Source organism: Phaethon lepturus, unplaced genomic scaffold (genome assembly GCF_000687285.1).
Source record: "Phaethon lepturus isolate BGI_N335 unplaced genomic scaffold, ASM68728v1 scaffold54852, whole genome shotgun sequence".
Lineage (NCBI taxonomy): Eukaryota > Metazoa > Chordata > Aves > Phaethontiformes > Phaethontidae > Phaethon > Phaethon lepturus.
The window spans coordinates 792-13611 of record NW_010525222.1 but is presented as its reverse complement, the minus strand read 5'-3'; the positions used below and the strand labels follow the sequence as shown (position 1 = coordinate 13611).

Below are 12820 nucleotides of genomic sequence, written 5' to 3'. Positions count from 1 at the left end.
AAGAAACGTGTGGATGTGGCGCTTCAGGACTACTAGACTACTAGACACTACCATGTCTAGGGGACATGGTGGTGCTGGATTAATGGTTGGACTTGATGATCTTGAAGGTCCTTTCCAACCTAGTGTTTCTGTGATACTTGTAAGTGTTCTCCGTCCCATGAAGGGGACCGCTCTTCAATGTGCCGTGCCAGCACTAGGTGAAACACAGGTGGCTTCAGAGTGTGTCCAGAGGTCTGCGTTGTGGATGGTTACCCACATCAAACACAAACTGCCAGTTTGCCCTTAAATAAAAAGGTTTTAAGTCCTAAAGGCAGACTGATGAAAAGGAAAGTATGGTATTAGGGTCTGGTGCTGTAAGGTGCTATAAATGCCTTCTGGGAGGTGCTTGTGTTTGAACTGCTGCAATGGGATTCGGCAAAGCTGGATCGGCTTGCAGTGGGTAAAATACTTGGGCCTAAATGCAGAGGCTTCTAGAAGCTTGGGTTTTCCGTATTGAAACTGGAGGAGTGACGCTTTGTTTGTCCTCTATAATTGCGAAGTGTTTAGAGAAAAGGCTTTCTGCCTCACCTACAGCACACATGGATGCCGCGGAGCCCTTGTTCTGGGGCTGTGGACATCACTGAATCACTTCTGTAACAGAAAGTGGATTTTAGTGCCTATGCCACCTTGTACCGTTAGACTTCATGCTCCTCTAGTTAAACAAATGTGTTTTAACACTTCCTTCCCAGTTGTTTCCTCTCTGCCTCTTTCTCCATGCAGTTGTTCCAGAGAGTGCTTTCTCTCTCTTCTTCACTGTTGCTGGAAATCCACAGACAGCAAGATCTCTTTGGTTAATGCTTTTCTTTCCTTTTAACTTCCAGGAATAGGCACAATCTGCAAATCTGGGGGGCGAAGGCTTTCAAATTGGTGCCTTTGAATTTTGCTGTTTATAAAAGGGGGAGTCACTGAGTCTGGATCCATAGTCGTTTGCAGGTTTCCCAGCTGTGGGATTTCTTACACAGACAACTATAGAGTATACACAGGACATTTTTGCTCCATGAACTGGCCATGGAGGTTGACGTGAATGTTGTCTGAATATAGATTAGAGGTAAATCTTCACAGTGCAACTTGGAAACTGGATGGATTACGGTTTATCACACTGCATTTTATATCTTAGAACTTTTGAGAATGGGGGAATCGGCTTCTTTCTTCTTTGATAGTTATGATCCTCTTTTCCTCTAGTCAGGCAGCTGATTTAAGACTTTGAAGAAAAGTTCTGCATTATGAGTATTTCCCTTTGGAGCTTCACATCCTAAGGACCTTTTAATATCTGTGGTGTCTAATTGGCCTTGAAACAATTGCAGAATTTCATTGCACACATGTTCTCTGTGAGCCTTGGGGAACACAATGGATTTTCTGAATTACTCTAGATTTGTCTGCCTTTTAAATTTTTCTCCTTAGAATGAATACAATGTAAATAAAGAAGGGAGGCGAAAAAAAAAAAAAGGCAACAATTTGGCTTTGATTATTTCTGCTGGAAAGATTCATTACTGATGGTTTAGGACTGTTATGAGTTTCTGCTCTCTGCTGTGATTTAATGTAGTTTGACCTACACTAAATATCCCTGCTGATTCTTTTGCCCTGGTGGAATTGGGAACGGAAAGAAAATTATTTTCTGTAGTTATGAATGTATGGAAACAGCAGTGAAAGATGATGAAGTCAGAACTGTTCGTGTTTTGGCCTGCCATGTAAAAGCTTTCAGGCCCCCCCTTCCCCAGTCTCTTCCTTTAAGAACATTTCAATTTACTTCAGACTTAATCCATTTGTGTTTGAGAAGATGCCTGGAGCCTCAAGAGTCACATGCTCTTGGCAAAACTACATCAACACTTTTTCTTTAAAAGGTTACATCTTTTGAAGCCTTGCCTTGTAAAAATGCACTCTGCAGACAGTTTCAATTTATTAATCCTCTGTAATAGCACTCCTTGTATTCCTTGTAGAAAATGCACAAGTTCCCCGTGTCTGCAAAGAGAGAGTATTCCAGGTCAGATCAAATTCCTAACCTGGCTCTTTTGTCTGTAAGGCAAAAAAAAAAAAAAGAAGATAGAGAAGAGCACCATGATATCATGATGCCAGTGCCTACATATGTGCACTGCTGGATACCCCAGCCTTGAGGGAACAGATGGCCAGATCATGCCGTGGTGGAAATTTTTGAAACATGAAGTTCCTTCAGTTAACAGATCACAGAAAACTATTTTGAGGTTAGTAATTAAGAAACCTCAAAGTGCACCATTTTGTGTTTTCTGTAGAGGGCTATAGCTCTTCTCCAACTGAGTCTTCCTCTCTGTCAGAATCCAGCCCATTGCTACTTTTATGCAGATATTAACTAGATGTGCTTGAATCCAATATATGTTGACAATGTTTGATCCCCTCCTGCTGTAATGTTGGAAGTATCTGTTTAGAGAGGAATTGTTTCCTTTTTTCCCTTTTTTTCCTGCCTTTTTAAAGTCTAATTTCCAAGTCATGACATGTAAAGGATGTCTGAGCAAATCTAATCAGCCTTCTGCTTCCTTTAAGGGCAGCTGAGATAGATAGTTTTTAGCACCTCCATTTCTTCATTGCTGTAATCTGTTTTGATTAAAATTGCACAGGGTTCTCATTTGCATATTTATCGTTCTACATACCCACAAATCATCTCACTTTTCTGCCACTCCTGAATTTGCAAGAGAGACCGGAGTGGTACACTAGAATTTTAAACTATGCAAACATTAATTTAGTTTCTCACACCTGCTGTTTTTCAGTAAATGTGTCTTTGGGGAAGGAAAATATTCATACATTACCTTTACTTAATATTCCCCAGGAGTCAAGATTCCTGGTTTCTTTTTCAAGATAGATTGAAAGGTTCCTGTTAAGAAACAAATTTCTAATTAAATGGAAAGATCCTGAAGAAGTTCTGATGTTGGGAGTGGGTTGGGGAATGTCTAAACAAAAAAATAACCCCAACATTTTTTTTAGCTTTTGACAGCCAGACTCTGATGTGCTTTCAGATCCTCAGATGAAAGGGCTGCAGTGGAAATGAAAATTATTCCTTTCCTTTGTGCTATTGACAGTCCATCTTACTTCTACCACATATTATCAAGAGTGTTACTAGCTAGTAATCACGTTTTTAAGGAATGTATTTCTAGGAATGGTCTTTTTTTTCTATTTGGATAACATGTAACTTTACAATTAGTGTTTATACAAGACAAGGAAAATTTCTAATCCTGTATCTCTTTCTGTATCAGCTGGTACTGCATAGATGCTATGATTAGCTTCTCAATTCATAGCCTCTATTTTCTTAATAGGCCAAAGAAACTCTAAAGTGAATAGTAACATGCTCTGAGCCAGCCAAGACCAAGGAGTAGAGAGGAGACAGCAAGTTTGGCCTATGGCCGGGATGAAAAAATATGTATTATCTTCATATTCTTCTGACTTGAACTGGAACCCAACTCTCCTTGCAGAGATTCCAAACTTTGAACACCACGCCTGCCTCAGTGGCTGAGCCGTTTCCAAATGCCCTCTTCCCAGTGTCACATTGATACGGACAGCACATTTATCAGAGAGAGACTGACATCTCTATCCTGGGCACCTAGACCAACAATTTCGGATATATCACTCGTTAAGTTTATGTGCTCTACAGATCTTGCACGATTTAAAAACAAAACGCAACAAAGGTACACTTACGATGATAGCTGGTGTACCTAGTGTTAGCGATCCAAGGTTTCATCGCTCAGCCTGTACCTGCACAAGCTGCACTCAGGTGGGTAGGCTACCTAAGTGTTCTTGGAAGCAAAGATGTGCACAGCAGGCCTCAGATGACTCTGAGATACAGACTCTTGGATCTACTTTTTATCTGGTGCCGGTACGCAACTCATGACATGACAGGACATGACTGCAAAATTCAGTCCTGTAGGAAGTCATTCCTGATCAAGGAAACTTAAGATATGTGTGAGAGGCCACAGCACCTCTTGTAGTTATTTAGATTGTGGCTGTGCCCAAGGGAACAGGAGAGAAGTAAAAGATAACTCTTGCCCAATAAAGGTGGTGGCTCTGGGAAGATGCCAGTGATCAGACTGGGAGAGCACGAGCTCTAGACTTCATTGTTCTGCGTGACAAGCAGAATATTTTTCAGACCAACCATGTAATCATTGCCAAGATTTCTGAAGCAGTTGTGTTGTAGTCAGGATGGCAGGAAGACATGAGGGGCACAATTCATTAGGATGAGTAATATTCTGTGTTAGACAAACTGCTTGTAAAAAAGTGGACACATTCTTGGTCATACAAGCCTCTCAGCATATCTGAGAGATATGTTACAAACATCATCTGGCTCCTTTTATATGCATTGCAGCAAGGCCAAATTCATGATGGGAAGGGTCATCTTCTTTTGCAAACTCTTGCTGCAAGACATTTAGATGCCTGTAAATAATCCAGCAGCTAATGTCTGCAAAGAAAATAGAGAGAGGAAGTCTCCAAGAGGCAGGTTTAAAACACAATCTACATGAACCATTTGGAAGGGAAGAAGATGGGGGAAAAATGAAGGAACCACAGATCCTGACAGTTGCTGTGGCTTCCATTTCTCTCTAGAACAGCCTGCTCCTGGGTGGTCCGTTTTGGTCTGAGCTGTTGTTTACATATGTTTGAGGAATGGGAGTTGGAGAAAAGGATGTCATCTTTGTTCTTGCAGCCAAAAATATGGCTAATGTATAAATAATTGTATGAAGGTGTCTTGTTTTGTAGATCTCAGATCTAGGAGTGGAGCTCAGCTAATCATACTGGGTCCTTGGCAGATCAGATGAGAAACACCTGATCTGAACTAGCTCAGACACCACACTAGGTGTCAAAACACAGAGGTCACAGATCAGACACTGGGGAGTGCTTCTTCTAGACCACCAAAATGCTTCTTCTAGACCACCACAATGCTTCTTCAGAAACTTCAAAAGGATGTCAGCTAAGCTACATTAACTCTTCCTATATCATCTGTAGGCTGAGAGGTTTGGCTGACTCTAGTGCAATGAGTATCCATTAAAAGTAATGGTGTTCGTGTGGCTTTCATCAATAGTGAAGGTAATAGTCACAGTGGCTCTTGTTAGAAGCAGGTCTTTCATTTTCCAGGCATATTAAAAAAATCATAGTTTGTACTGTCATAACATAATACGTAAACTCATGTCAGTCAGCAGAAAAACTACAATGTTTTTTTGTTTGGGCAAGGCCCATATTCTTGTAGGTTGAGATTTGCAAAAGCCATGAGGAAATTGATGCTCGACTTTCACTAAAATTCAGTGAGAATTAGATGCAGAGCTGCTTCCAGTTTGTTCCATTTTCCGTTGATGATACATCTGTCAAGCAGCCTGTCACTTAAATAACTACTTGAGGATTAGGCACTCATTTTAGCCATATGACCTTGTCTCAGGGCAAAAAGTGTACAACACATGGAATTTCATTCCGTGGAAAGCAACTTGCAAACCCCAAGTGGGAGTGCTTGAGAGTAAAATCCCACTTCAAATACTGTCCTGAACATGTTTCATGAACTGGTGACCCAATGTAGGGGTTGACCTGAGTCACGAATGAGACCTGGACCATTTCTGTCTCTGTTATTCTTCACTAGGTACCTTGTGTTCTCTTCTGGTGCAGGCAAGTGTTACAGACATATTTGAACAAATGGGTAAAGTGTTAGAAATGGCTTAAAGCTGAATGCTTTTCCATGACAATAAAAAAGCAGGCACTGCTGCTTGTTTACTTACGATTTATTCCACGATAAAAAAGGGTGAAGTTCACTCTTTGTGAACTCAACGTTGTCTACAAAAAAATTAACTTCAGTGAAGTGTCTGATGTATTACTGTCATTCTTTCACAAAAGCAGCTGGGATAGCATGAGGAAAAAAAAAAGGTCTCTTCATTTCAAGGGAAGCAGAAGGGTTGAAGAAGCTAGTCTCCAATCTGACAAATGAATTATCATCAAAACTGTGGTGTTTAGAGAATAAATTACTGTTTCGTCCATTATTAGCATTTCACTAGCTTACAGTTAGTGAAAGCACCGTCACTGACCTAACTGTTTAACCAAGCTTTTCTAGGAGTAGAAAGAAAAACAAATGCTAAGATGACATTTATTAGGTGCACTTGTTTAGTCAGTCCATTAGCTGCTTTTCGTTCTCTACCTGCTGAAGGGTTGATTCTGCATGGAGTCAACAGATGTCTGTAAGCTTCCCTGGCTCATATCACTTGAAGGTACAAACTGAGGAGGAAGAGGAAATATTGAAGCTAATTGAAAAGACTGAGTTTCAGGAAGAGCTAGTATAGCCCAGCCAGGTGCTTGTAACCATAAGCGAGCTCTTGTATTATAGCTGATGAAAGATCAGACAGTGGGAAAAGTTGCCTAGTAAAGGTGTACTGGTTGCTAAAAAGACTTTTTTATACCTGTATTGATGTAAAGCTTTCTCCCTCTCTTAAAGGACTTAGATGATCAAAGAATTTCTTTTCCTTCTCTTCCTCTCTCTTTCCTGTGTGCCTGTGTATTTCTATTGCTGTTTCTTACAGTGTGTCTCCCTTATCGGTGTCTCATCTTCTGTTGTGTCTCACTACTTCTATGCTAAAATATTGCTAGCTATGATATGAGCACTGACACCAGAACCCTCAGCCCGCAGTGTTCTCCAGAGAGCTCTGTTTATTTCATGCTGTAGACAAATCATGACTATAGTGAGACTTACTATTGGGCTACAAGCCCTGGGATTCAGATTCCCAAGCAATTGGAGTAATTTAAAGCATATGGAAAAGGGCTGCAAGGAACTTACTAGTATTGATATACCTTTTGACAATGTTGTGAGTTTCTTACATGATCCAGCCCTCAGTAGCCTTCAAGCAGTGGACTTTTAATGTTAGTTGAATCATAGCAGAACATAAATTTATTTTACCTACCTCTGTCTGAAAGTAGCGTTTTCACTTGAGATGAGACTCAACAGGATTCTCTGCCCTGGTCTTGGGCCTGAGGCAGTTAAACCTTCCATACTCCACTATACTTGCTCTAAATTGGAAAGAATAGTAGCTTCCTTCAAGATTCATGTCTTGTGACATTTTGTTCACAAGTACACTGAGATCCTGGGAAACAAGGTAATGCACTGTTATTATATATAAGAGCAAGCTCAGCAACTTGGGTGCAGTGAGATCGTACACTGAGTAGCACCCCATCCTAGCTTTAAGGATGCCAGCACACGTTCAGTGTCACAGGCCTTTTGTTGGGTGATGTAGCTGCAGTTCATCCCTTACACTGCTCCTTCTCCTTTTAGGGAACAAGTGTGCCAGGAAAGGAAAGGATATCCAACTTGGTTTGAACTGGCTCTCCAATTTCTGCTCCAGACTACAAAGATCAAATATATATAAGACTTCATCAGCTTTGAAAAGGAACTGAACACCGCAATGGGACCCCCCACCCAGGTTTTGGCCTGTGCAATCTTAGCTTTGCTGTACCAGCATGTCAATGGTGGACTCATCAAAAGAATTATCCGGCAGAAGCGGGAGACTGGGCTAAACGTGACCTTGCCAGAGGATAATCAGCCTGTGGTTTTTAACCATATCTACAACATTAAGTTGCCTGTTGGCTCCCTTTGCTCTGTGGACCTGGAGACAGCGAGTGGTGATGCAGACCTGAAGGCGGAAATTGAGCCTGTCAAGAATTACGAGGAGCACACAGTGAATGAGGAGAACCAGATTGTCTTCACGCATCGTATTAACATTCCCCGCCGGGCTTGTGGCTGTGCAGCTGCCCCTGACATTAAGGATCTGCTGAGCAGACTAGAGGAGCTGGAGGGGCTGGTATCCTCCCTGCGGGAGCAGTGTGCCAGTGGGGCTGGATGCTGTCCTAATTCACAGGCAGTAGAAGGTAAGGCAGACTGGGGAGCTGCCCTTGGGGAAATTCTTGTGCTGGCTGTAGATCTTATTTAGTGTAGATACTCAAATTTGTTTCAAGAATGAGCAAAAGTCAACCTGTTCAATTTGAAACGTAATCAAAACTGGGGATGTATTAGGCCAGCTTGCAAGATACATTCGTTCACGGTTTTGCAGTTTTATGAATCTGTGGGTCAGAAGTCTGCCTGGGATGCTTTGTAGCCGTGGCATTGAACATGCACGGCACTTGGGCATGGTGACAATCTGTGTCGGAGTTAAGATTAAAACTCATGCAGTCCAAGCTCTTGGCTCCACATTTTGTCCCCTTGAGTAAGCTGCCAATGTAACCATTTTCATTTCCAAATTTTCTTTAAAAGAGACCAATAAAAATACAGCAGGACATAAGTCAACAGACAAGCACAAGTAGTTAGAGAAGGAGGAAAAAAAGGTATTATTCTGGCTGGTTTTTAAACTTAGGTAAGAGATTGGTCATACAGAGAGAAAACACAGGTCTTCCCAGTAATAATCTGTCCCTCCAAGCACACAGCCGGTCTCACAGTTGATGATACAGCATGCTGCTGGGCTTTTTATGTTCCAGAGTGAATTGGTGAATAATACTTCATGGTGCATGCCCTAATGAAGCAGTCAGGAAAGCTGCTCAGTCACTGGAAGAGGGATTTTGAGCAGGGCAGAGGAATCCAGTATGCTCATTTACCCAGTAATTGGCAGGGACTCTTCCCTGGCATTAGTGAGAATTAAAGCATTCCTGGTAAGCTAAATCTTGCTAGAGAAAGGAGGAATCCTCATTCAAAAGCTTTGTCAGTTCTGGAAATTATGTCCTTCAGGGAGATGGGAAAATCAGACCTCTTTTAGGTCATGTGTGCTACACTGGTTTAAAGCATCCCAGAGCCAAGGGGAGTAATGAGTTTTCCGGATTGTTGGTACAGGTCGCCTGGACACAACACCCTATTGCAGTGGACATGGCAACTACAGCATTGAAATCTGCGGCTGCGTTTGTGAGCCTGGCTGGAAAGGCCCCAACTGCTCTGAACCAGACTGCCCACGCAACTGCTTCAACCGAGGCCTCTGTGTCCAGGGCAAATGCATCTGCAATGAAGGCTTCACTGGTGAGGACTGCAGCCAGGCCACCTGCCCGTCTGACTGTAACGACCAAGGCAAGTGCGTGGATGGGGTTTGTGTGTGCTTTGAGGGTTACACAGGCACAGACTGCAGCGAAGAGGTCTGCTCCCAGGGATGCAGTGTGCACGGGAGCTGTGTGAGCGGGCAGTGTGTGTGCCACGAGGGCTTCACCGGCAAGGACTGCAGCGAGCCCCTCTGCCTCAACAACTGCCACAACCGTGGGCGCTGTGTGGACAATGAGTGCATCTGTGATGAGGGCTACACTGGCGAAGACTGCAGTGAGCTCATCTGCCCCAATGACTGCTTCGACCGTGGGCGCTGCGTCAATGGGACCTGCTTCTGCGAGGAAGGCTTCACTGGGGAGGACTGCGGGGAGCTGACCTGCCCTAACAACTGCAATGGCAATGGGCGCTGCGAGAATGGGCTGTGCATCTGCTTTGTGGACTTTATAGGGGATGACTGCAGTGAGAAGAGGTGCCCAAAGGACTGCCACAGCCGTGGGCGCTGCGTGGGAGGGCACTGCATCTGCCATGAGGGGTACCAGGGTGAGGACTGTGGGGAGCTGCGGTGCCCCAACGACTGTCACAACCGTGGACGCTGTGTCAATGGGCAGTGCGTGTGCCACGAAGGATTCATTGGGGAGGACTGCGGGGAGCTGCGGTGCCCCGGTGACTGCAACAACCGCGGGCGCTGTGTCAATGGGCAATGTGTGTGCCACCAAGGATTCATCGGGGATGACTGTGGCGATCTGCGGTGCCCCAATGATTGCAACAACCATGGACTCTGTGTCAATGGACAGTGTGTGTGTGAGGAGGGGTACACAGGGGAGGACTGTGGGGAGCTGCGGTGCCCTGAAGACTGCCACAATCGTGGGCGCTGTGTGGAGGGGCGCTGTGAGTGTGACAATGGGTTCACGGGGGAGGACTGCAGTGAACTGTCCTGCCCCAACGACTGCCACCGACGTGGGCGCTGCATCAACGGGCGCTGTGTATGCCATGAGGGCTTCATAGGGGAGGACTGCCGTGAACGGTCCTGCCCCAACGACTGCAACAATGCAGGCCGCTGTATCGACGGACAGTGTGTCTGTGAAGATGGTTACATGGGGGATGACTGCTCCGATGGTAGGTTGCAATGTCCTTTTTGAACCACTTCCCCTGGGTAATTCCCTGTGTCCATCCAGCAGCCTTGGAGGCTCTCTGAATCTTTTCCATTAGTTGGTCCCTGTTGCCACTCCTTTTTATCGTAGTCTAAACAGATGAATCAGAGAAGTAACAGCATCAGTAGGAAGCTCCTAGTTTCCCTTACTTTTCAGGGCTATATGGTATAGCTGGTGACTCTTGGTGGTCAGCAAGCCAACAGGCTGATAATGATCATGCAGTCCATCTGTTATCTCCAAGTTTGCTCCCACCACAATGTCACTGGAGCTGTAGCTAGCACTGACTGGGATTTGCCACCATGATCTTTCAGTTTCTCATGGTACCTCTTGATGCTAAAAAAAAACCCCACATCTGAAAGAAACTGTTCTAGCTATGGAGAAGGGAAAGATATACCCAGAGTCTTCTTACTAGGTGGTCAGCAGGATTAGTCAAAAGAATATGGACTGAATTTTGACTAAAGAAAAAGGCTTTGCAGGAATGAGATAATGTAGATAATGAATGTCAGTGAATAAAGGTCCTGGGTATCAAACATTTCTTACAGCCAGGTTCTGATTCCCAGTCTCATGCTGGATGAGTAAGAAAGGGGTTTACATTTGTAATGCCACCACTACTGAGGAGTTGAAAATGAAACACACAGCACTGACAATATACACTGGCAAGACCCCAAGGGCTCAGCCATTTTGCTTTGAAGGCAGACCTCTGAACTGGAGCCCTGGTGGAGACAGAGGGTGTAGTGGAGGCAAGGCACACACAGAAAATAATGTTGTCCTATCTGAGTGATCTCTGAGACAACTGTCACAATGGGATTGCCAAATATTGCTGTGCAAACTTTCAGGATTATTACAGGGGCCTTGACTATCTCTCAGTTGGCCAAACAGATTTTTCTAACTAAAGTAAAACTTGATTTTATATATATGTGTGTGTGTGTATGTGTATATGTATGTGTGTATATATATGTGTGTGTGCGTATGTTAGAACTGACAAAAGCTTAGAATAAAATCATGGAATCAGCTGGAGTGGAAACTTAGCTATAAAGCCACATGCTTAGTTTCCCAGTACTACTGACTGTATGGAAATTGATAGAAATTTTTGGCAGCTAGATAATGACAGGCATTATACTATAAACGAGGTGGTTTTCTTTAGTAGATCCCAGGGGACAAATTTTGGAACTAAGATCTTTGTGATCTTTGTAGAGTAATCAAAGAGTACTTTGGGGTTGGGAACATTATAAAAGACAATGAATACCCTTGAAAAGAAATTCCCATTTTTCATCTCCTCCTTCTGGAAGACTCCTAAGCCCCATTCTCTGCTCTTGCATGTGTAAATGTGGAGTAATCCACTGAAAGTACTTACAAAAATAATTTTTTATTTTACTTTGGAAAATCTGTGCAAACCCCAGGACTTCCAGCTATAAAATCATGTCTTGCTGTCTGTTGAATTAAATGTCTGAATCCCTAGGGATCCAGCTATAGCAGTCTTGTGCTGTAGCCATGAGAGGAGGAACTGGAATACAATCAGCCATAGGTTGTGTGCAAGTGTGAGAGTACAAATTGGCCTGTAACTTTTGGAAATGTCTGTAGTCTTCATCAGCTGAACATTCCTTTCTTCAAGCGGCTAATTCATGTGACGTGACTTCCCCATTCCCTGTTTGTTAGATGATTCTTATAAATTGCTCCTGGGAAAATGCAAAACTGGGTAAATCATTATTTTCTGAGCCTTGAAAACGTCTTATAAGTTTGTTTTGTTTTTTCCCCTTCCTAGTGTCTCCTCCAACAGAGCTGACTGTCACAAATGTAACAGATAAAACCGTAAATCTGGAATGGAGGCATGAGAATCTCGTCAATGAGTACCTCATCACCTACGTCCCTACCAGCAGTGGTGGCTTAGATATGCAGTTCACTGTGCCAGGAAATCAGACAGCTGCCACCATTCATGAACTGGAGCCAGGTGTAGAATACTTTATCCGTGTCTTTGCAATCCTTAAAAACAAGAAGAGCATTCCAGTCAGTGCCAGGGTAGCAACATGTGAGTTTAATATTCCCTGTATTCAATCTTTTGTCTGCTCTGTAGTATTTACTTATTTATTTGGGGGTATTATTTCTTCTGTATTTTCTATTTTCAATTCATCTTATGTTCTGGACAAAAACACCCTTCTGCACTTTCATTTTCTATTCTTTTCTAATACCAATGGCTGTGTTAAAAGTACAGTTCACTAGCTTTTCTGCTCTCTGCAGTGCCTCCCACTAGACATTGTGGGGTCTTTGTAAATTAAGACCTGTGGCTTCTTCATAATAAGGTACATTTCTAAAATCTGGTAATGCTTCCTGGAAAAAATATAAAAATGTAGCAGCATGTAAAAGAGCAATATGAAATCACTTGGATTCAAACTGTGTTGACTAAAATGGAGGTTATATTAATCTTGTATCTTCAGTGTGTTTTACCACAACTTACTTTCTGTCTGCCTGTCTGTTCATTTGTTGTTCATCTGCCTTTTTGTGTTGGGCATACCACTGGCATATCTAAACCTCCCAGCCTCAAAAGATGCTCTTTGACTTCTGTCACTGTGCTCACTTTTAGAGACCTAGGGCGGGATTCATCTCACAACTTCAAAAGTCCACACTAGGCTTCTTT

The 12820-nt window shown here is 43.2% G+C and overlaps 1 protein-coding gene across 1 annotated transcript in view; it reads left to right on the top strand.

Annotated features, from left to right (window-relative positions):
• Window positions 1-7424: 7424 nt before the first annotated feature.
• The window catches only part of LOC104617365 (tenascin-like), a gene marked incomplete at its 3' end in the record, with an annotated part of 6022 nt that continues 626 nt past the window's right edge, over window positions 7425-12820 (top strand). The window contains exons 1-3 of the mRNA XM_010282656.1: window positions 7425-7887; window positions 8840-10153; window positions 11951-12214. Coding sequence (XP_010280958.1) covers window positions 7425-7887; window positions 8840-10153; window positions 11951-12214 — 2041 coding nt within the window. The remainder of the gene's footprint in view (window positions 7888-8839; window positions 10154-11950; window positions 12215-12820) is intronic.